General features: G+C 45.5%; 3 protein-coding genes across 5 annotated transcripts; all 3 read left to right on the forward strand.

Annotated features, from left to right (window-relative positions):
• Positions 1 to 1949: 1949 nt before the first annotated feature.
• On the forward strand, positions 1950 to 11464 carry LOC100282412 (uncharacterized). 2 transcript variants are annotated; one of them, XM_035964798.1, is made up of 13 exons: positions 1950 to 2219; positions 3047 to 3120; positions 3343 to 3426; positions 3541 to 3621; positions 3923 to 4003; positions 6415 to 6522; positions 6640 to 6819; positions 7051 to 7118; positions 7231 to 7282; positions 9704 to 9757; positions 9869 to 9961; positions 10189 to 10255; positions 10944 to 11460. In XM_035964798.1, the coding sequence occupies exons 1-13, from the start codon at positions 2078 to 2080 to the stop codon at positions 11033 to 11035; spliced, it is 1176 nt and encodes a 391-aa protein (XP_035820691.1). In that variant the 5' UTR covers positions 1950 to 2077; the 3' UTR covers positions 11036 to 11460. The 2 variants fall into 2 exon arrangements, with proteins under 2 accessions (XP_035820691.1, NP_001148795.1); NM_001155323.2 differs by having other exon boundaries at positions 1989 to 2219; positions 6415 to 6507; positions 10944 to 11464.
• Positions 11465 to 13862: 2398 nt separating this feature from the next.
• On the forward strand, positions 13863 to 17051 carry LOC100279807 (Lipoyl synthase, mitochondrial). 2 transcript variants are annotated; one of them, XR_004855954.1, is made up of 5 exons: positions 13863 to 14517; positions 15113 to 15324; positions 15448 to 15827; positions 16283 to 16616; positions 16714 to 17051. XR_004855954.1 is itself a non-coding variant. In NM_001152763.1 (4 exons), exons 1-4 carry the CDS (start codon positions 14081 to 14083, stop codon positions 16403 to 16405), a joined length of 1152 nt encoding a protein of 383 aa, NP_001146235.1. In that variant the 5' UTR covers positions 14023 to 14080; the 3' UTR covers positions 16406 to 16705. The 2 variants fall into 2 exon arrangements, 1 of the variants encoding a protein (NP_001146235.1); NM_001152763.1 differs by lacking the exon at positions 16714 to 17051 and having other exon boundaries at positions 14023 to 14517; positions 16283 to 16705.
• A 746-nt stretch (positions 17052 to 17797) lies between these two features.
• On the forward strand, positions 17798 to 18762 carry LOC103646370 (uncharacterized). Its single transcript, NM_001365043.1, has one exon. The coding sequence runs from the start codon at positions 17955 to 17957 to the stop codon at positions 18612 to 18614; it is 660 nt and encodes a 219-aa protein (NP_001351972.1). The 5' UTR covers positions 17798 to 17954; the 3' UTR covers positions 18615 to 18762.
• The last annotated feature ends 5108 nt before the right edge of the window (positions 18763 to 23870 follow it).

Here is a 23870-nt window from a genome sequence, read left to right on the forward strand (position 1 = left end):
TTGTGTTTACCAACGACGCTCCAACTCCAAAGCCATTTGAGAAGAGGTGAAAGCGGCAATGTTCCCAACAATTGTGATTGGCATTTGGCAAAAGAGATCGACTAACGGAAGCTTCGTCAACCCAGTCTCCCGCCCGCTTCAGAGCTCCGCAACGGCACCACTACTTGGTCGTCCGGCGACGGTCTTGAACTCTTGATCTGGCGGCCTACGCGCGGCGCGGAACGGCAGGCAAAATGGTTGCCGATGAGGAAAAGACGACCAAGCGTGGCATTATCAGGAAAATGCAAGAGAGTGAAACGTACCAAGATCACGAAGGAGAGGAGGGCACGGCGAAGGAAAGTGCATTGGCGGGCCATGCTGAACTACTCGAGATCCAACCGTTGAAGAGTATAGTTAAAGAGGACAGTTAAAAAATTGCTGAATTATATAATCTAAATAGATTATAATTCTAAATAATAAGATTATAATCTATCAAATTATATAATTTAACAATCTAACTTATTTTGAATTAAATATAAATATTAATTTAAAATAAGTTAGATTATATAATTTAAATATATTATAATCCTAAACATATATGCTCTAAATGACAAGCATGACGTCGGGAGAGTATGAATCGGGTCAGGTGACCGTCGGTCATATGGTGCACACGGAGAACAGGAATCTATATGACACTAGGCAAGGGCGCCCATGCTTAAGCTTAATCAAGTGCTTGATGGACAATTTGAATATGTGTTAGCCTCTCTGAGCAGGTACACGAAGCACAAGTGCACGGGGGTAAATTGAAGGGTCATCTATGTGATGTTGATGGCTGACTTGTCCAAAAATAGCTCTATCTCTGTCTTTTTTCTAAAGACAATTTTTTAGAGCTCAAGCTAAATTGTAGATTATTTGGCAGAAATGACTTATCCTAGAATCAGAGCTATTTTTTTATTATGTGCCAGAGATAGAGCTTGATTCGGTGAAACTACTATTTATGACTTCTTATTCGTAGTATAAAGTGGCTCTAGCTTTTAGGTGTTTTCACAGTGCCGTTTTTTTAATATTTGATCTGAACTGTTTCTGTATTAAAGTGTCAAAGCTAGAGCCGTTGAAGGTACTATTTGTGGTCTCTTCTTCGTAGTGTAAAAATGGCTCTGCCTTTTAGGTGTTATTCACAAAGACCGCTAAAAAAGTGTTTGACATGGCTCTAGCTTTTTTTTAATAGAAAAGTCAGAGTTGAAGCCCTGCTAAACGGGCTCTTAGACTAAGGACTCGTTTAGCACAACTCAACTTTATTATTTGGGGGCAATTGTGAGTATACACTTCTCTGATTTATAATTGTAATTTTACCCTCATTTTTCAACTTTATGATTTACCCCTCGGTTTTGAAAATGAAGTCGCCATTTGCCCCTCCCTAACACCGTTAGTGAAAATCAGAATTAATAATTAAAAACAAAAAACTGCTGGGTAAAATCACAATTGCAAGGTGAAAGAAGAATATAATCATAATTAACCCTAAAATGTCAATATTTTTTCAGGGTTAATTGTGATTATACCCTATCCCACATTGCAATTACGATTTTACCTCTCGGGTTTTTATTTTTTAATCATTAATTTCGATTTTCATTAACAATGTTAAGAAGGAGGGACAAACAACAACTTCGTTTTCAAAAGAGAAGTAAAATCACAAAATTAAAAAACGAGGGATAAATCGCAAATACAATGCCGAAGAAGGGTATAATTAGTTTCCAGAGAAGTAGCTAAATTATTGAAAGAAAGTATTTAAGACTTGTTTAGAAGCAAGAATATCGAAAGGGGATTTGAGAACTAAAATCTGCTGCCTATTCAAAATTAAACAGCAAGAGAATTTTAGCCCATTCAAATAACTCTTGTATTTTTCTTCTAAACAAGCTCTTAGCCAAACCCGGTGTACAAGTGCATGAATGAGCACGAGAATTCGCTAATAAATCCTTGACGAGGACAATTCTCTAGTTCAGCCCCCCAAATAAAACTGAAATATCGAGGAAGGGACGGGCTCGGCCTCTCTGCCCGAATTCCCGATTGCGCCTCCTCCGACTCCGAGATCCCGTCAGCCATGGACGGGCTCCTGTCGAAGCTCCGCAGCCTGGACGCGTACCCCAAGGTGAACGAGGACTTCTACAGCCGCACCCTCTCCGGCGGCATCATCACGCTCGTCTCCTCTGCTGTCATGCTCCTCCTCTTCGTCTCCGAGCTCCGTACGCGTCTTGCCTTTTCCTTGTTCTCCCCCCTTGCTCCTCGATCTAGGTACTTGTACCCGTTTTTGAGATCGGCTGGTTAGGTTTGACCGCGTGGGTGGTGCTAGACGGATGCTGGTATGCCGACCCCCCTGTCGCATTACGATTCTGGCGTTCTTCCCACGATACGTCGAGATCTGGTGGTGGAGCGGGTGGGATTGATCAAGCGTGATTGGGTTGGCCAGAGTGGGATTGAGTGCATATTTCCGTATTTCAACCGCGCAAGATGTTATTTTACTGTACTTTGCAGGATTCAATTCATTTCACGATTAACTGCGAAGCTAATGAGATTCTGCTGTTGCTTTCGTTTACTTTTGGTTAGTGAATAAGGCATTGACCTGTCATGTTTTATTAACTTGTAGAGAATAACAGCTAGAAATGGTGATTTTGCATACGTAATTACTGGTTCCATACGAAATTTGAGATAAAAGGCTGTTTCTCTTGTGCTTGTTGTTTTGTTGCCGAATGTTAGAGGCATTTTCATCAGAGATTCAGAAGCAGATTTACTCACTGTGACGGAAAACTTAAGATTTAAGTTTACCTAGTACCCACACGTCTTGTTGAAGTAAACGAGGGGCTCTTTTGCTCTCATTGTGTTAATAAAAGGTTTTTGGTGTGTAGTTATTTGAAACTTTAGGTTTGCTTTCTTTCGGGTTTCTTCACTGGATGAATAGTTCACCAACAAGAAGGATAGCTAAAGGAATCATTCTACCTATCTACTATTTTATACTCAGTCTTTTGCTATTCATGATCGGTCCTTATTTACCAGTTAATGTCTCTCTATGCAGGATTATATCTCCATGCAGTTACTGAGACAACACTAAGGGTTGATACTTCAAGGGGAGAAACACTTCGCATAAATGTAATGCACAGATTTTATATTCTTGAATCGTTTCATTGTCACCCTTTACCAACTGTTTGCAAACACTTATTTCTTTTTAGGCCCTTTTTGTCTGCTAGTTGTTCCTTCATTCCTATATATTTTCTAACACTGGACCTTGGCTTACCAGAACTTATTCCTTACATGATAACTTTGTGTTCAAACACTTGTTGACATCTACCTTTTCTGATGCTTTAAATGCAGTTTGATGTCACCTTTCCAGCCCTTCAATGTTCTATAATTAGCCTGGATGCAATGGACATCAGTGGACAGGAGCACCTAGATGTGGTATGCATTTGTGTATTCAGCTTTTTAGCTGTTATGAGTTATGTTCAATAACTGATGGTTCATGGTTGTAGACTTGTGGTAACTAATTTGTTCATGTTTAATGCTCTTATGTAGAAACATGATGTATTCAAGCAGCGAATTGATGCCCATGGCAATGTTATTGCGACTAGGCAAGATGTAGTTGGTGGGATGAAGGTGATATCATCTCTTGTGGTGTTAAAAGTCACACCTATAGCATGTAGAATGTATAACAACACTGCGTCAAAGTTCTTTGAAACAGTCCAAATATGGACTATTATGCCATTACCTTTTGTGCGTGGAGTCACCCTAGTTTCTTAGGGTGTGATTTGTTCTGCATATAATATCTAACTTATTTCCTTGAGCATTACATACACATATTGGCTTCATGAGTGAATTGACTTAGGTGTTTTTATTGCTCAAATCAATACATGATTCGTTATACCTAAAGACACACATTTCCTTGCCTTTTCAACAGATGGAGGCACCTCTACAACATCATGGTGGAAGGCTTGAACACAATGAAACCTATTGTGGCTCTTGTTATGGTGCACAAGAAGTATGCTTCTATCTTTTGTGAGATGATATCTATCCCTGGCCCACAAAATAAGCAATTGTATTACTACCTTTTGCGTTGTGTGGACTACTTGCGAAAGGGCCTCTAGCGTAATGGTTAAGGCTTGGGTTTGATTCCCCTCGGGGACGGATTTCTGGCTTGGTTAAAAAAAATCCCCTCGCTATGCCCCGCTTGCTCTAGGGTTATGTCCTGTGTGCCACCCTTCGGCTGAGCCATTGCAGAGTGAATTTTCAATAACACCCCTAATTTGTGTCCTGTATACTAACCTCTCTAAAAGTTACGTCGCCCCCATCCATTGCTCTGATGAAGAAAGGCACCAAACCGAGGAAGTCTTGGCCTGCCACATGCCCACATCAAATATTTTCCTTGTACCTACCTTGGCCTGCCTCTTTCTATTCATAAACCCCCCAAGGAGGCCCTACAGCGGCTTGTGGACAAAGTCTCTGATTATCTCCCAGGGTGGAAAGGTAGTTAGGTACCCTGCTGAATCGAGCAGGTCGCTTGATCATGGTTCGTGCTGTTCTGACAGCCTCCCCCATCTACCTAATGCTGGCTATCGACTTACCTAAATGGGTCATTAAGGCAGTAGATTAGATAAGATCATAAGAAGGGATTTTCTATGGAAAGGTCAGGAAAAGGCTAATGGGGGTAATTGCGTTGTATCTTGGGAAAAGGTCCAACGACCCCTTGAGTATGGGGCCTAGGAATTCTGAATCTTGAAAAGTTAGGCTGGGCTTTGAAAATTCGATGGCTTTGGGTTCAAAAGGTGGACCAGCCCCGGCCTTGGGCTGGTTTGCAGCTTGGGATTCCCTGTAAGACTTCTGCGCTTCTCAGCATGGCAGTGGTTTCATTAGTTGGCATTGGAGAAGAAATTCTGTTCTGGAAAGACAGATGGTTGGATGGTAAATCTATCTGAATTTGCTCCCCACTTGCTCCAAACTGTTGCCAGGAGAGTTGTTAACAGAAAAAAACAGTTGCAGAAGCTCTAAATAATCGAAGTTGGGTGGCTGACATACAAGGAGCACTAACAGTACCTGTTCTACATGAGTATATACAGGTTTGGGACCAAATGGAAAGAGTAATCCTGCAACATGGAGTACCAGACATATATAGATAGAAATGGACAGGTTCTGGAAACTACTCTAGCAGTCTAGTAGGATGGCCTATGCAGCTTTCTGGAAGAGTGCACGTAGAATAACAAAAGGGGTTACTCATGTTTAAGCCAGTTTCAACAATACCATTATAACTGTTACAGACCCACCAGGTCGGGTCCTTAGGTACTTGTGGATTCAAAAGCTCAAGAAAAGCATCACCCTATGCTGGTCAAAGAACAGCAGTAGATGCTATTCGTACAGTGGGTTTGCAACAGAAGCTATGGTAAAAGGTGTTGGTAGTGGAAGAGATGCCGCATTACGAGCCATTGCTAAAAGTGGTGTATAGTTAAGTTGTATACAGTATACACGATGTAACACCTATGCCGCATAATGGATGTCGGCTGCAAGTTCTTTATTTGGTTGGCGTTTAAGAAGCGTTGTTGGATTGCTGATAGACTGGCCAAAAGAGGGTTATCCCACCCAGAGGCTTGTCCTCTTTGTGACCAAGAAAATGAGATCATCAACCATGTTCTTGCTAACTGCAGATTCACTAGACAGCTATGGTACCATATCTTTCAACTCCTACATTTCCTGATCTGGTACCCGGTATGGCTGAATCTTCATACCCTAAGTGGAGTAAGGTGGTTTGACTTGTACCAAAGGGAAGGCGAAAAGGGCTAAACACTTTAATCATCCTAATAACTTGGGAGACATGGAAACACAGAAATTCACATGTATTTGAAAATACAAGGTCCTGCATACCTGATCTCCTCAGGAAGATTGCGGAAGAATGCAGAATGTGGGGGATGGCTGGACCGCTGGAGCTTCGAAACTTCAGGAGTTCCTGGTCTGGTCCCAGTTTGGAAATGCTTAATGCTTGGTTGATCTCCCTGTTCTGGTAGTGTAATCCTCTTTTGGTCTTTATTAGGGTGTTTGGTTTGAGGAATGAGTTGGTACATCATCTTTTCACTACTCATTTTTTGTTTGGTTTGTGGAATGGAATGAGTTGATCCATCACCACCTCATTCCTCATAGTTAGTTAGTTAGTTAGTACTCATGAACTACAGAGCAAAAGTCAGACCTAATGGGGCTATCAAATATATCTTTGTGAGTCAGGTCATTTTCAGTTTATTTAGCATATATCTTTCTCTTGACACTTCTTCATTTTTGTTACTGTGCAAGAAATTACATGATTGCTTTAGAACCTGTTGTCGTGGTATAACACTCCTACAGATATTTAGTTCATCTGCTGTTTTGTTATGATTTTTTTGAGCTAACATATTTCATTATTGAATGTAGTCTGATGATCAATGTTGTAACACATGTGAAGATGTTCGTGAAGCCTACAGGAAAAAAGGGTGGGGTGTATCGAATCCAGATTTGCTTGACCAGGTAGAACCATCTGATGTAATTACCAAAAAAGAACATCTGTTGTAACTACCGAAAAGAAAAGATCACTTTATGTAGCCAATGTCCCCTTTACCTTCAAGACAATTATTATGCCTGCTGTGTGTTGTTCTGTAGTGCAAAAGGGAGGGCTTTCTTCAAAGTATAAAGGACGAAGAAGGCGAAGGATGCAATATTTATGGTTTTATTGAAGTTAATAAGGTTGCTGGGAATTTCCATTTTGCTCCAGGGAAAAGTTTCCAGCAGTCAAATGTGCACGTTCATGACTTGCTCCCGTTCCAGAAGGACAGCTTCAATGTAATCATACTTGAGCAAATATGTAAAGGCTTGTTTGGTTGATTGGTTCCCAGGAATTGAGAGGAATTTAAAAGTAATCTAATAATGAAATGGAAAGCACTTTCTAGATATTGATTTCAATTCATGGGATATAAGCAGGTCTTATAGCTGTGCATAATGACAGGAAGATTTGTCATTTTCTCACTAGCATTTTTGCATTAACACTAACCATTTTATTCTTTACAATGCCAGGTCAGTCATAAGATAAACAGACTAAGTTTTGGAGAATACTTTCCAGGTGTTGTTAATCCACTTGATGGGTAGTTTCTTGCTCCTACAATGTTATTTTCATTTTATATCTGGGTTTGTTACTAGGGTGAAAATGATCCCAAAAATCTAAGTGAGAATCTAAGATTCTTGTTAAATGTGCAGGGCAAATTGGGTGCAGCATTCATCATATGGAATGTATCAATACTTCATCAAGGTTTGTCCTTCTTTTCCGAACAACCTAGGAGAGCTGCGTGTCATTTTATTAAAAGAAAGGGTAGAGCCAGTTGGGGGTGGCTCCCACATGAGTGGGGTTTAGGGAAGAGATAAACCGAGACAAGCCTTCCCCCACAAATGCGGAGAGGCTGCTTCGAACCCACAACTTTTAGTGAATTAGCTCTGACCACTACACCATGCCTTTCATTAAGAAGAAAGAAACAAAGGGTACAAAAGCCAGGTAACAAACTCTTACAAAATTAAAAAAACAACACAAATCTCGACCAACAAAAAACACTCACATCATAGTCTAAGTTGCCAAGGACAGTGACCGGGCAAGGAACTCTTGGAGTTTAGAAGCTTCTGCCATCCCCTATAAACCGCCACATTCATCAGCTATCACTCGGAGCGGATCTGGTATGCTAAGCCTAGCGTGCTCGAAAACACAAGAGTTCCTGCGTTTCCAGATTCACAGGTTTCCCAAGTTACCAGAAAACTAAAGAGTTGAGCCCCTTGTGCAAATCTTTTGGAATGAGCCAAAGAACTTTCCCTCCACCAACTTGAAAATTTGGTGTCTGATGTTGAAGGCACTAAAGCAGGTAGATGTAGGGCTGGGAAAATTGAAAACCAAATCTGCCCACAAGGATGTGCTATGGTTTCTTCCTCCTGGTCACAAAAAGGAGAAGCCTGAGTGGGGCAAGCCTCTTTTAGCAAGTCGGTTTGCCATCCAACAACGATTATTGGTCACAAAAAGGTACATATCTGCCGGGAACAAAGATGATGAAAAGCACCAAGCAGCCACTCGAAGACCTCACTGATTAGAGTGTTGGGAAGAACACCACTGACCTGGCAGACTTCATTGAGAAGATGTTCCACCGTCCACAACTCCCAAGCATGAGCAGGAATACCACGTAACCAACCTCAACCGTAGAGGCCAAGAACGCTGAGGAGGATTGCAAGAATTGCGACATGCATGACATGCAGCCTCAGAGGAGGTTCAACGATTGGTCTTTTGCTATTGTAGACCCTTAGAGTTGCCTCCTCATTTGTCAAGGTCAGTATGAACAAAACATTGTTGCAATAACGAGCTTTATACGACCTCAAACCGAACGGAGACGAGGGACTTGATGGCCACCTCCGGGTCGTCAAGGTAATCTCCGACCACTGTGATGACCAGGGCGTAGCCAAGTGCCACCTCGCATTGAACAATACTGTCTAAATGATCGACGACCCATTCCGCATGACCGAACGAAGAGCCAGGGAGTCGTTGCCTCTCGAGGGCAAAGCAACAACATGCTTAAGCCCCCATAGAGTTTCTTCTCCTCGTTCATGGTGCTATCTGTCATGCGCTGCATGTGAACTCGTGTTGCTTTTGTCGACCACAACGAACCACACATGGGCTGCTACTCCTCATCCCCTGCGAACATCACCAACGGTGTAGGGGAGGAAACATGCCTCCAAACCATCTTCCTCGCCACTGGAAGAACCTCCGGCCGCGGCATAGTTTCCATCCGCAGGGCCGAACGCATGGTCACATGTAGGATCGATGTCCAGGAGCGGGCACAGGAAGCGAGTGGAGAGGAATGGCAGCTCGCCACCAGGTGTCGAGTCGAAAAGCACTTGAAACACTTTCGCTGGAGATCCGCCGGAACAGGCCGCCTCGTTGGCTGTGACTGGTGCCGGTGAGACGACTCACCATGGGAGACCACCCGTTACCCTCAGGTTGTAGAGTCATGGGCAAGGCCTCGACGAAGGGTACCTTCGAGGGCCCCTCACATAACATAACCAGCCTGTGATCCTCACATTGCAGCACAATTTGAAGCAAGGCCTCGACGAAGGGTACCTTCGAGGCTGCGAGCGAGCAGAGTCATGGGCTCACATAGAGGAGCCGTCGAACGGCCCCGCAAGCAGCATTTGGTTGAAGGATAGGAGCCGACATGGCGGAGAAAACGCCAACAAAGCCGACTGAGGAGAAAGGCAATGCTCGCACCATTGTTGGGCCTTGGAGCGTCCGACTGTACCACAAAGGAGCCTAAAAACAAAAGATGAAGAAAGGCTGGATGCTGATGCCGAGGTAGGGGATGAGGCCTGTCCAGAGGACACCGCTGTTGAGGGGATGGCCGCGGGACCCGGAGTGGGCGCCGGCATGGGGCTGGTGGTAGGCAGGGCGTTGGCCAAGTGAGGTTGGAGGGGAAAGGGAGGGGGAGGGGGAGGGGGAGGGACGAGAGGGAAGAAAATATGTTATTTAACCCACCAAACTACAGTCTCATCAAGGTTTGTCCTATCCTTTGAGACATAATTAAAGAATATCAAACTAGTTAAGTTGCTCTGTTTTTTCTTCTTATTTTCCATAGTCTTATACTAGTGTTATACCAATAACTTAATGCAAAATATCTGAAACTATTTTTTCTTTCTCTTCCAGGTTGTTCCTACAGTCTACACGGACATAAATGAACACATTATTCTCTCTAATCAGGTAATTTCTTTCTTTTTTTTACGGGAAAACATATTCATGCTGATGATGCATATTATCGATATCTATTATGATTTCAAGCATTCCCTAAGATGCAGTAATTCATTGCCACAGTTCTCTGTAACGGAACATTTTAGAAGTGGTGAGAGTGGTCGGATGCAGGCCCTTCCTGGTGTGTTCTTCTTTTATGACCTTTCTCCAATCAAGGTACCATCTTGATTTCTCGATGTACTTACATTTGATACTGTATTGCAGATAGATAATGTAAGGGTAGCCTACTTTACGCATTTGCTTCTTTTGTTTTTCTATGTGAGATTTGTTTGTTCTCCTTCAGTAATGGTAAAATTTGGATTTACTGAAAATCATTGTATTGTAGTTGCTTTACATGTGTTTTGCAGTACATGAGTGTAATTTTTCATGAATGCCTTTTACAGGTCACATTCACGGAACAACATGTGTCATTTTTACACTTTTTAACTAATGTTTGCGCTATTGTTGGAGGTAATGTTTCTGTCTGTCTGTTTTTGTTTATGCTAATTAATTTCTGTTATGCACTTTTTCTGTTGAACACACTTGTAATTCAATTGAACATTTGACTGTTCAACATGGGTGTTTGCCCCCTTGCCAGCTTGACCATGAACAACGTAAAAGCTGCGTTTCCGTGTAAAATATAGCCAATGGTAGAGGTAAAGCTGGTATACCATCATTGAGAGCTGAAGCTATCTGTAACTGTGGTTGCTGATCCTAGTGTTTTGATCTGTACTTGGGGAAGACCTCTTGGTCTTCCTCGTGGTTTTCTCTTCTTTCTTAATGAAATAACACGCAGCTCTCCTGCGTGTTCGAGAGAAAAAAAACTGTGGTTGCTGATTGTTCACTCTCTGGTTGTTGAATGATTTAGACCAGGGGCGAAGACAGAGGGGGGCAATGCCCCCATAATGCTTCTCCAATTTTATAGGAGCCACTAATTTTCTTAGCTAATCACCATATAAATAATCTAAAATATCTCTCTAATAGCCTCCCTCAATCTGATTTGTCCCCCTAAACTCGAATCCTGGTTTCGTCCCTGATTTAGACTATTCCTGGTTTAGTTATGTCTTCAAGGTCTATAATTTCAAGCATTAAAACAAAACTTCAACAACCTTGGAGCAGTTGCACCTATTACCTGAGATATTTTTTTCTTGATGTGCAGGTGTGTTCACCGTTTCTGGAATCATAGATTCGTTTGTATACCATAGTCAAAGAGCAATCAAGAAGAAGATGGAAATAGGCAAATTCAACTGATGTTGCCTTACTATTGCTGCAATTAAGTAGCTCCTGTTGCAGCTCCAAGATCCAGAAATGCAATGTGGCTTTTCCTCGAACTCTTGGCACAGTTGCGTAGTTGACAAACAATTGCTCATCAGATAACTCTTGATGTGCTTGCCAACTTGCTTCCGGCAAAGATACCAGCGAGCAAGATGGTCATCTTGTATACTTCGATGTTACATTTTTGTACGCTTAGTCTGACAAGAAAACATTTTACTTCCTCGAGCTGCAGGTGTTCGTGTACTGTTGTAAATTTGTGGTAGAGGGAGCCTATCTGTAGTTTTTTTTTACAATTATGTGTTTGTACCAGTTTTTTCTGAGACATTTGTAGCTTAGACAGGTAAAGATTGTTTGAAATACATATAAACCATTTTTGAAGGAAAGCAAGCTTATCGTTGTAACCCCTGGATTCTCATTCTGAACTCATACCGAGTTAAGCCAAGACAACGAGGTCCACGAGCATTGTGCTCCTTCCAATTCAAACTATCAGGCTTTATTTGGCTTGGTATGACAAATCGCAAATATAAGAGGCTGCTTTCAAATACGGATCCAAGATATTACTTTGGCACAAAAAGGTTTGCATAGTCTGACGAACTCTGAATCCAAAAATGCGTGTGCTCCTTATAAAAAAATGGAGGGGTTGTTATAGAGCACCCATTTGGCACCTTTTCAGTTTTTATAGAAATATTCCTGAAGAGACTGATTTTGATATCGTGAAGTTAGTCTTTTCCAGTCTGTAGGAGAACCTTTTTTGTGTGTATGTGTGTTGGTGGTGGTTAGCGGGGTGGGGGGTGGGGGGGAGCCGGAGGTTCTGAACTACTGATTCTGAATCCCAAAAACATTTGGTATGGATTCTCGTATGGTGGTCATGACATGGATACCATAAAAAGTATGCACATCAGACCATAAAAAGTGCCCATTTTTTTAAAAGGCTATAATCCTCAGTTCTAGAACAAGAGTTAAAGTACGGATGAACTGCAGGTAACCTTGTGTCAGAAAAGCACCTTTTAAATTTCTTATTTCGTCCACTTGTCCCTTCGTAGACTTATAGGATCTTTGTTTGAAAAATGTAGTTCATTTTCTTCTCATTCTTCATTTTTATTTGGTTTGCAGAAAAAAAATTAGATTGATCTATCGAACTGTCACCAACTCATTCCTCACAGAGTAATATTAGTTATCAAGAACAAAATCATTTTACCAAATTTAAAGAATTAATTTATAGTACAGTACCTAATCTAGAGCCAGATTGTTCCTCAAACAAACTTTCTTCAATCGCAATCGTTTGCAAGGTCCGAGCTCAGCAAATATGTGCCATGGTCTCTCTATCTTAAGTTTTGTGTCTTGTGAGTTGTGACTTCGTGAGGTTGCTATACCTGAAAGTAATCACAACTTTGCTTCATAATACATTGCGCCATTTGGTGCTTGGCCCCCCTTCCAGTTTAAGCTCAAGCTCCACCACTTAGGCTGGTTTATGCATTCTAATGATCCCATCTCCGGCAACAATAAGAGCGGATCAAGTTTCTGGGACCAAATAGCGGCAACATATAACTCCACCTCCGACCCTATCCGTCATCGAACCGCCAAGCAACTTAAAGATCATTGGGTCACCTACAACCGGGAGGTGACCAAGTTCAATGGATTCTACCTCCAAGAAGAAAGGTTGCGTCAGAGCGGAGCTGACGATGCAATGGTCATGGATGCAGCCATGGCGAGGTTCGAGGGTAAAATGGGGCATCCATTTAAGCGCCATCATTGGTGGCAAGTTGTTCGCCACGAGCCCAAGTGGTCAGCAAAGCATGGTCTTGGTAGTGGATCTGATTCGACTGCGAATAAGAGAACCCGACTCGGAGTCTTTGGTGAATATAGTTCTGGAGGCACTGAAGACACCGAGGAGGAAGTGCCCCGACCAGTGGGGCGTGATAGGGCAAAGGCGGCTGCGCGAAAGACAAAGACGAAGGGGAAAGGGAAGGAAACCACGAGCAGCGAATCAACAAGTGAAGCATTCAAAATGAAGAACTTGTGGGGTGGATTAGTGAAGACCAAGCTTTTGAAGCAATGGAACATCCTAAAGGGCCGATCAACCAGAGATATGGACCCGGCTGAAAGACGTACCCATGGCAGGCCGTAAAGATGGTCGAAAAAGAACTTGGTCTGCTAGATGACGAAGAAGAGGAACCGGAAGCGGAACGTGAAGAGGAGGAAGATGAGGATGAGATCGAGGAGTCCGATTAGAGTTATGTAATTTTATTTTAATTATCATGTCATTTTATTTTAATTATTATGTACTTTGTAATTTTTAATTCAATAAAAAATATTATGTTGTGTGTTTTCTGAGCGTTGAAATAAATCCGCGTGAATTACTTAATTCTGAAATAGAAAAGCTGACGTGGCTATAGCCTGAGGCTGTAGCCTGCTGCAGCCTGTGCACTGGAGCAGCAGGGGCGAGAGTGGAGGCGAGAGCTGACGTGGCAGGGGCGAGAGGGAGGCAGTGCACTGGACTCAGCCTTATAATTGAACAATGGTCCCTTTGATTAAGAAAATGACCCTTGTGAAAGAGTAGGTTTCTTGTACTAGAAGTAGAATCTGCTACCCGATCCTTAATTTGACGTATGTGTTTGTATTCTTTTGGATTTATTTGAAGATTTAATAGTGATATACTTTTAGTTAGTCTCCTTCGATTGAAGATTTAATGGTGATATTTTTTCAATAGTGCAGCGAGGTTTATGTGTTTATTTTCGTAAATCTCGACTTCTGTTACCAGGTCTCCGAATGTGGTACATAATATTTTGAAAAGGAGAAAATTAGGTAGAGTAGTAAGTTATCACTTGACAGTAATTTGGTTGTCCTCCTCAAATTCTGCCAAACTGGCTGTCTCTGCTTTCCGCGAATCGGCACCTTCTCCTTTTTTTTAAGCTGAATCCCCATCTTCGACTTCCGCACCTCGCCTGAATCGCTCATTCGCTCCCCACCCCAACGCTCCGTCCCCGCGGCCCACCAACCGCCGCCGCCGCCGCCACAGCCATGCACGGCCGCCGGCACCTCGCGGCGTCCCTTACCCGGGCCCTGATCCAGGCGCCATCCCGCTCCATCTCCTCCACCCCGTCTCTCCTCCAAACCCTCGACCCCTCAGTGCCGTCGCCTCCCGCCGCGGGAGCAGGGCGGCTCGCGGAGCTGCGGCGGCGGCTGCAGGCGGACGCGCCGTCGCTGGGTGACTTCACGTACTCGGTGGAGGTGGGGACGCGGCAGCGCCCGCTGCCCAAGCCCAAGTGGATGAAGGAGACCGTGCCTGGCGGCGCCAAGTACGCGGCCATCAAGGCCAAGCTGCGGGAGCTGAAGCTGCACACCGTCTGCGAGGAGGCCCGGTGCCCCAACCTCGGCGAGTGCTGGTCCGGCGGCGAGACTGGCACCGCCACCGCCACAATTATGATCCTTGGGGACACCTGCACGCGCGGATGCAGGTAAGAGATTCGTCATGCTCATTTTTCTGCTTGCAGTACCGTGGACGGATGCTTAGATGTTTAGGCTGTGCGGTCTGAACCTTTATTGCACTATATTCGGATTCAATGTATTAGGAATTAGAATGTGCTTTTCACTTGCTTCTGCATGGTAGACATTTGGACTAACATGCTGCAATGTGCTCTCTCTTGATTCATGAGCTGTTTGAATTCATATGATCTAATTCTGCATCCACATATGTTAAGAGTTTCTTCTGGATTTAGTAACTGCTCCAGCAGTTTAGCTGTTGGGTCGCATGAATGTTCTCAATATCTAAATATACAAACTGTGTAGTTCTATCTAGTGATGGAGTGATAAGAATTGATTTTTTTTATGTATGAAGCAATTCTATATAAAATATGCCTTTTCTGTGTGTGTGATGTCCATTTTCGGGGCACCTGCTGGTTTTGTTGTGTAGCCGCTTCATCAGTAGTTTTGTTTTTGTGTAAGCCTGCATAGCAAGGATGTTTGTTGTTTACGATTTGGAATTCACCTTTTGAAGAAATGAACTTAAGGCCCATAGTTGCTTACGAATTTGAGAAAATACTACATTCGCAGGTTCTGTAACGTCAAGACATCTCGAACACCCCCTCCACCGGATCCTGATGAGCCTTCCAATGTTGCTCAAGCTATTGCCTCATGGGGCCTTGAATATATAGTAATCACGAGTGTTGACCGGGATGATCTACCTGATCAGGGCAGTGGTCACTTTGCTGAAACAGTACAGAAGCTAAAGGCTTTGAAGCCAGAAATGCTTATTGAAGCGCTTGGTAAGAGACATGTACCTCACTGTATGCTTGGCTACTTGAATGTTAGTATGGAGTTGGTCACCGGCCCTGTCAGTTAATACATTAACCATTCCATATGCTGTACCCTTGCTACTAATTTTGCAGTACCTGATTTCCGTGGAGATCCAAGCTGCGTAGAGAAGGTTGCGACTTCTGGATTGCATGTTTTTGCGCACAACATTGAAACTGTGGAAGAGCTTCAAAGGAATGTCAGAGACTACCGTGCAAATTTCAAGCAATCTATAGATGTTCTGGAAATGGCGAAAGAGTATGCTCCTCCCGGTACCCTTACAAAGACATCGATAATGCTGGGATGCGGGGAGACTCCAGATCAGGTTATTAGGACCATGGAAAAAGTGAGGGCTGCTGATGTTGATGTCATAACATTTGGCCAGTACATGAGGCCATCAAAACGTCACATGCCTGTTTCTGAGTATGTTACGCCTGAAGCTTTTGAGAAGTATCGGGCCCTTGGTGTCGAAATGGTATGCCTATCTTTCTCGCATGTATATCAATGTTTTATCAATCCTGATGCCTCTTTGTTCGACCTATGACGGGTAAGACAGTCTCTGGGTAGTATATTAAGGTTTTTTTTTTAACCCCGCTCTGAAATGATTATTGGACATCATTGTTTGGCAGCTTAGAATGCTGCAAAAGGAAGAACCATAAATAGCATTTCCATTCCTTTTTGTGATTCTATCTTAGTAATCCAAACATAGTTGTGCTAGCAAAACGAGGCTTTAGAAACCTTCGTTTTTTCACCTATGCTGCAGCGTCGGTTCGTTTGTAGGCTTCATTACTTGTCATCGTTCTTATCGGTTCCTAGAATCTCTCATCGTCACCGAGCTTCAAGCACAGAGTCGTTTTCCCCGCATCTGCTCGTATTTAGCTGGGGGGGTTGCTGACAGAACCGCCTTATCTTTTGTTGCAAATGGCACAGGGGTTCCGCTACGTTGCGTCTGGGCCAATGGTCCGGTCTTCGTACAAGGCAGGTGAATTCTACATCAAGGCTATGATCGAAGCGGAGCGAGCCAAGGGAACCGCTGCAGACTCAAGTGCATAACCGAGATAGCACCTCCCGGCCCCACCCACCCCTTGACTTGGTTGTGCTGCAAATAAGCTCCTCACTGCTTTTGTAGTCAGAGAGACATGTCGATTTTTTACGTCATAATTGTAACCACACATTCACTTCTATTTTTTTTGGTCAATTGAACAGTTCCGGCGCCTTCGTGCCTTGGTTCATCCTCCCTCTCAAGTCCAAGAAAAAAAAAGAGGTATTTGTTGTAGCAGTATATTTAGGCGACCGCTTCCTTTGTATCTCGCTCGTACAGAACATGAATACAGGGCGTGGGGTTTCTGTGCCGTTGGTAGATCCAATCTGCCGCAGATCTGAATCAGATATCCAGATCACACACACACACAAGAGGCAGACGGAGCTTGCAGGTAGTGCGGAAATCCTGGAGCACTCCGCGCGTGGCTGGGACGGAGTCAATTTGACCATCTTTTGCGCGGTCAACCGACTCGACATGGCAAAAGCAGGAACGCTGCTGCCCTGCCACTGGCTCGTACGTGAACGATCTGGGATTATGGCTGGATGATCGTCCGTCAGATGGCCGTGGCCCCCAGTGGAGGAGGCAGCTGGGCAGTGTTGCTTGCAATAATGCTAGGAACATGTAGTGATGAAATGTGGTGTTGCTGTTGCTCTCCTAATTGAATCTGTCGACATCCCCATCCAAGGCGCGAGTGTAGTGTAGGCACCCCCCACCATCTCCTCCGGCCACTGCAGCTGCAGGCAGTGGATCCGGGTCAACCGAGCACTAGAACGCTCGCTCGCCCCCCCGAATCACGCGACTGGCCGGAGTTCTCCGAGCGCGAATCACCGATAAGAACACGTTTAACATCGTCTCCAGAGTCCAGAGCGGGGGGAAAGGCGGCTGGGCCTGGGAGAGTCCCCGTCTGCTTATCCGATGGATCCGAGGTGTAATACAACTAGTTCGGAACCGCCCGTCCCCATCTGCTTATCCGATGGATCCGGTGCGGACGTGCGCAATCAGTCTACCTCCCCTGCGTCCATGGCCGCCTCCCCCCGCATAATTAACCACACATCTGCTAACCCCGCATAATAATTAACGATATCGGCCTCGCAATTTGATGCGGCGCATCCTTATCTGCCCATCGGCTAGCTGATCGGTCCCCGTCACTGCTCCAATGGCCAAATCACCCTTGACACGCCCAAGGGTTCACGCGGGGATCAAAGCCAACACCCCCCACTACCACTACAAGGCTGGACGAATCGCAGCCCACTCGGCTGGCCTGGCTCCATCGATCGATCGGGCGGTCCCTCGAGAAAGCGAGGGCCGTTTCCACGAGCGCAGAGCACTCGTGTGCGCGTGCGTGTCTGTCCGCCTATATATCGGAGCCTTGCGCATGCAACTCTACTACTACTACTACTCCACATCAGCTCAACCCTACCCAGCGCTAGCCCTACGAACCGCAGCTGAGTATTCAACTAGCTCGGACGACCAGCAGTGCTGCTGCGTGCGTACGTTGCTGTTATAGCTAGCCACTGCCCCCTGCAAGAAGCGCGCAAGGCATAACATAACCAACCATTCATGGCCGGATCGAGGGCGCAGCCGAGCCTCGAGTTGAGCGTCAGGGTCGTCAGGGTGGACGGCCTAGACCAAGAGCAGCTGGAGCGCGGCGGGACCCTCTTCCTGAGGTACTACGTGCCGGCAGGGGACGGGCGGCGGCGGCTGCGCGTGGACACGCGGGAGGTCCCGTGCGGCGGGGACCTGCGCTGGGGCGGCGAGCTCGCGCGCTTCGAGCGCCGTGGTGGCAGCAGTGGCACTGGCGGCGCGGCGCCGGCCGCGGGGATCGCGTTCGAGCTGCGCTGGAGGCCGCGCCCGTCCTCGTCCGGGCTGGCGGCGGCGTTGCTGGGGGCCGCGGCACGGGCAAGGAGGCCGTCGTCGCGGGTGCTGGCGCGCGCCGAGCTCCCGTGGCCCGACGTGTCGTCGTCGTCGCGGCCGGCGGAGCGGTGGCTCACGCTCTCGCTCTCGCAGGTGGGCCGCGACCGCGAGCTGGGCGGGTGCAAGGCGCCGAAGCTGCTCGTCGAGGCCGAGGCTGTCCACGCCGTCGCCGGTGCTCAAGTGACGACGGGAAGGACGCCCGGCGGCGTGCCCCCCGAGTGCTGCCGTGCCGGCGAGCGCTGCGGCCAGTGCGGGTGGATTGGGAGCGAGGAGGACATGTTCCTCGCAGCAACGTTCAGTCACTAGGCCGTCTCAATTGTCGTTTCTCACAGCAAAATTAACAACTTCGGACACTCCCATGTCAGCGTACCTCTATCGAGTTCGAGTGTAGCGGGGTAGCCCCCAGCTCCAAGTTTTGAGAATTGAGATATGATTGATTGAATGGTTTGCGTCACTCTCCAGCTTAGCCTATTCTCAATTTATTATGAGACTGTTTGGATCAGTTTTTTTTCTTTTCTGAGGGGATTTTGTGAGAAGCTGCATGTAAGGAGAAGCTGGTGTGGAGAGAAGCTGACCTATAAAAATATAGGTGTTTGACAATAAAGTACTTTATCATCCTATAAATACAAAAATGTTACAAATTAATTTAAACTGATAGTGCATAAGTTTTACAAGTAAACATACCGTCGCTCACTCAGATTCTCACGGACGCGGCCTTCAGATCGCTTCGGACTTGGCGTGCTACTACTGCAGTCGTAGGAAGCACTTCCCGGAGAAGCTGGTCCAGAATCCGACCGTTTGGTAACCATCATGGGCTTCTGCCGGTCAGAAGCAGCTCGGAAGCTGAACCAAACACGGGCTATATCTTGTCACAATATCCAAAGATGTTATTTCATATAGCATTACATAAGATACAACTACCCGATGCATGCTACGCTGAATATTAAATGCTAATATATATGAGAGTACGAGATGTGGGCCACTTGAACGGCTAGGAAGTGGTTGATGACTATAAATACAACTCCAATCACCTCCATTCACTTCATCCTAGCATCTCATTCATTCTCATTCAATACAAGAGCAAGCACTTCATTTCAAGACACATTCAAATCTTCCAAACTCTTCCAAGTGTCATAATTGTGACTAGTGATCATCAGTGATTAGTGCCTTGGAAAGTCTAGAGAGAGTGTAATCTTGTAATTTTCTTATTGCTCTTGTTGCTTGGATTTTCTTAATCGTGCTTTCTTCAACTCTTTCTAAACTCTCAAGTGGCTTGTAAAGCTAGCAAGAGACACCTAATTGTGTGGTGATCCTTGCGGGGTCTAAGTGACTCTCGAGATTAAGAAAAAGCACTCAACCGATCTAAGTGATCGTTTGAGAGAGGGAAAGGGTTGAAAGAGATCCGGCCTACGTGGCCTCCTCAACGGGGAGTAGATTCTTTGGAACCGAACCTCGAGAAACAAATCGCTCGTGTCTTTATGCTAATCTTGTATTGTGATTTGATTTTTCCTCGCCTCTCCTCTCTCTCTAAAGTTCTCTTGCTTGCAATTTCTTTGAGTTAGCTCCCAATGTTATCCACATTGATTGAGCAACTCATAGCAAGAACAACTCTCTTCCGCACTCCGATTTCATTATTACTCGTTCTAACTCTAACCCCGGGCGAAGTTTGTGTTCAAAGTTTATAATTTTCAGGTTTCGTCTATCCACCCCCTCTAGGCGACTTTCACAAAGAGAGTAAAAAAAGAAGTAAAGGAGTTTGGCTCAAAAGAGTCAAACTTGAGCTAGACTGGGCTTCACTTATCGATCCATGTCACACCTGGTTTTAGAAGGCAAACCGAATGCGAACCATGTACGTGTCAGGATCAGCAATTCACGTACACAACAGTTACATAACTGGACATCATCACACAGTGCTCAATTAATAACATAAAAGGGTAACAATAGTCGATTACATCATGATGTCCAAGACATCCACATAGTCTTTAACAATAATCAAAGTGCGGAAAAGAAACGTAGATACACACGGCCTACACAGGCAGCCGACTGAGGGTTTGCCGCTAACCCACGCCTAGAACTCATCGTACTCTTGGAACTCCTGGAAGTCCTCCTCCACGACTTCATCTTCACCTGAGCAGTGGTTGCAACGTGGACAACCTGGGGGGTTTGATGTGTAAAGCAAGGGTGAGTACACATCAACATACTCAGCAAAATGTCCCGTTTGGCTGTAGTGGACTAGCTTTATGTGGAGTTAAGTCAAGCAGTTGCTTTTAGATGGTCAGGTTATTATTTACTAGTAGAAAGCCAAGTTTTAGCATTAACCCAAGTTATTAACCCGAAGTACCCTTTCCAAACGGAAAGAATACCACTTACCAGTACCATAGTCATAATCATAACCATCATCCTCATCACCACCTGTAAACCATACATCTCTGATCAAGTATCTCTAATAAATGGAGCTCCCTTGGCCGCTCATAACCGCGAGCATGGCTGATATATCAGTTTCATAACATTCTGCAGAGGTTGCACACTTTACCCACAAGCCGTGATTCCCTCTTGCCTCGGGCCGATCAAACCCTTAAACACTACCAAGGTGAATAGGCAGGGTCTCACTACGTAGCCTTTACAAAGATTCCCTGGGGCTGTAGCCGCCCGTTAGGTTTCCTAAATGCACCGCACTCCTCCCCAAGGGGCGAACCAACCTTGGCAGAGCGAGCCGCATACACCGAGCCCCATTAACGGCACGACGGCGAAGCGAACTACACCCCAGTTCCTCTAATTACTCAGCTAAGGGTGTCCCACTCCACCCTCATGGTTGCACTGTTTTCCCGGGCGGTCATCCAACGAACAGGTCCTTACAGAGAGGCACTCGAGAAACAGCTCGAGTCCCCTAAATGGCCACAAGTACTATCATCATAATCAAAAGGGAAAACAACGTATCATAGATAATTTCATCATGTTCATTGATTAATGTGAAGCGCTAGCATAAAGCTAAACCATAATAACCCAACCAAAATAGGTAAACAAGGACAAGATAAACAAAAGCTAGTCAGTCCTTAGGTATAAACTGTGTAAATGCGGGGAATGAATTATAAGAATGAGTAGGACATAGATGGGTCAAGGGACACTTGCCTTCACCAACCGACTGTTGCTCAGGGTCTTCACCTGCAACTCCTTTGGACTCCACCAACTGACCGTTATCTATACGAGTTCAAACATACATTCCACATATTTCATACAAAAGAACAATACACCATACAATGGAATGCAATAAATAAACAGACGTTCGGCGCAAGGCTCACACTTACGACTAAGCGAGAAAGAGAAAGTAACGGTGAAGACTACGGTCGAAGAGCGATCACGTTACACGATTATAAATTAAAATACTCATTTAAACATAATAGTATTAATTTAGCCATCACATTAAGCATAAGGTAAAGTCATGTTCCATGTTTAATTATTATAAGCAGACAAAGGTAAATTAAAAAAGGATTGTCGCGCGGCGAGACGCGCGACACAACACTTAAATTGAATTAAGAAATAAACGACTCGTCGCGTGATGGAGCGCGCAATGAGACACTTGCGTTAATTATAAAGAGACGTTAGGCGTCGCGCGACGAAACGCACGACGACATACGTCATCAAAACTGAATTTAAAATGAAGCGTCGCGCGACGAAGCGTGCGACACAACTCATTAATAAAGATGAATTTAAAATGAATCGTCGCGCGACGAAGCGCGCGACGCAACACATCGACTAAACTAAAATTAAAAATGGATTAAACTGAAAGTCGAACACTGCGCCACTACAGTCGCGCGCGCGACGGGGGCACGCGAGGTCACGTCGGGGCTCGAGGGTGCAGGGTCGCGGGGCGCGAGGCCGCCGGGGCGCGGACGCGCAGGGGCACGGGCGCGGGGGCGCCGAGGTCGCGCCACGGGGGAGAAGGGGGCCGCCGTGGTGGAGGGCAGGGGCTGCGCCGCCGGGGAGCAGGGCCCATGCCGCCGGGGGCTGAGGCCGCGCAGGGGAAACAGGGGGCGCACGTGGGGAGGAGAAAGGGGAGGGGGAGGGGAAGAGAGAAAGGGAGGGCCGCACCGCGGGTCAAAACCCACGACACGCACAACCACAGATCGGAATTCAATTCACGAAGCAAAATCCGAAACAAAACTAAGCAACACACGCGACTAAACACGACATCAGAAAAAAGAAAATATGATTCGACATGATGCAACACCCATGTCAACTTAGGTTTTGTTTACACTCGATCTGGACACCAGTCGCTATACTGCTTTGAAATTGGGAAGAATGAGCGAAACGGGAAAAGAAAAGGGAGTAACGCCTGAATTTGGTGAGTAAAAAGAAGAAAAAATTCTACCCCCAAATTCAGGGCGTTACAAACCTATCCCCCTTAAAAGAATCTCGCCCTCGAGATTCAAGGTTGGCCAGCAAAGAGTTCAGGGTACTTGGCCATCAGATCATCTTCACTCTCCCAGGTTGCTTCTTCCTTAGAGTGGTGACTCCATCTGACTTTGCACATCCTGATAGTTTTCCTCCGGGTAGCTCTGTCTGCAGTCTCAAGAATCTACGCTGGCTTCTCTATGTAGGTCAGGTCCTCCTGGACCTCTAGACCTTCCATTGGCAACTGCTCTTCTGGCACACGCAGACACTTCTTCAACTGAGATACATGAAAGACATCATGCACTGCGGACAAGCCTTCTGGCAGACTGAGCTGATAGGCCACTTCTCCACGCCTTGCGAGAATCTGATACGGGCCAACATAGCGGGGTGCTAGCTTTCCTTTGACTCCGAATCTTCTGACTCCTCTGATCGGTGATACTTTCAGATAGACAAAATCTCCGACTTCGAAACTCAACTCTCTCCTTCTTGTGTCTGCATAACTTCGCTGCCTTGACTGCACTATCTTTAGATTCTCCCGAACCATCTTGATGTTCTCTTCAGCTTCGAATAGAATGTCTGGCCCGGACACTTGCTTTTCTCCAGGCTGATCCCATTGCAACGAAGTTCTACAACTCCTCCCATAAAGCGCCTGAAATGGTGACATCTTCAAGCTGGCCTGGTAACTGTTGTTATAGGAGAATTCTGCGTAAGGCAATCTCTTGTCCCATCCGAACTGATCTTGCAGTGCACAAGCTCTCAACATATCTTCAAGGATTTGATTGGTTTTTTCAGTCTGACCGTCTGTCTGCGGGTGGTAAGTTGAACTGAAATTCAGATGTGTACCCAAAGCTTCATGCAACTGCTGCCAGAAATGAGAGGTGAACTATGTTCCTCTGTCTGACACTATCTTATTTGGCACACCGTGAAGACAAACGATCCGGGACATGTAGAACTCTGCCAATACTGCACTGCTGTAGTTGGTCTTGATGGGTATGAAGTGGGCTGACTTGGTTAAGCGGTCCACCACTACCCAAATGGAATCGTAGCTGGCTCGAGTGCGAGGCAATCTGACTATGAAGTCCATCCCGATTTCAACCCATTTCCACTGAGGAATTCGCAACGGTTGCAACAATCCAATTGGCCTCTGATGCTCTGCCTTGATCCTTTGAC

The sequence above is a fragment of the Zea mays genome, chromosome 2 (genome assembly GCF_902167145.1).
Source record: "Zea mays cultivar B73 chromosome 2, Zm-B73-REFERENCE-NAM-5.0, whole genome shotgun sequence".
Lineage (NCBI taxonomy): Eukaryota > Viridiplantae > Streptophyta > Magnoliopsida > Poales > Poaceae > Zea > Zea mays.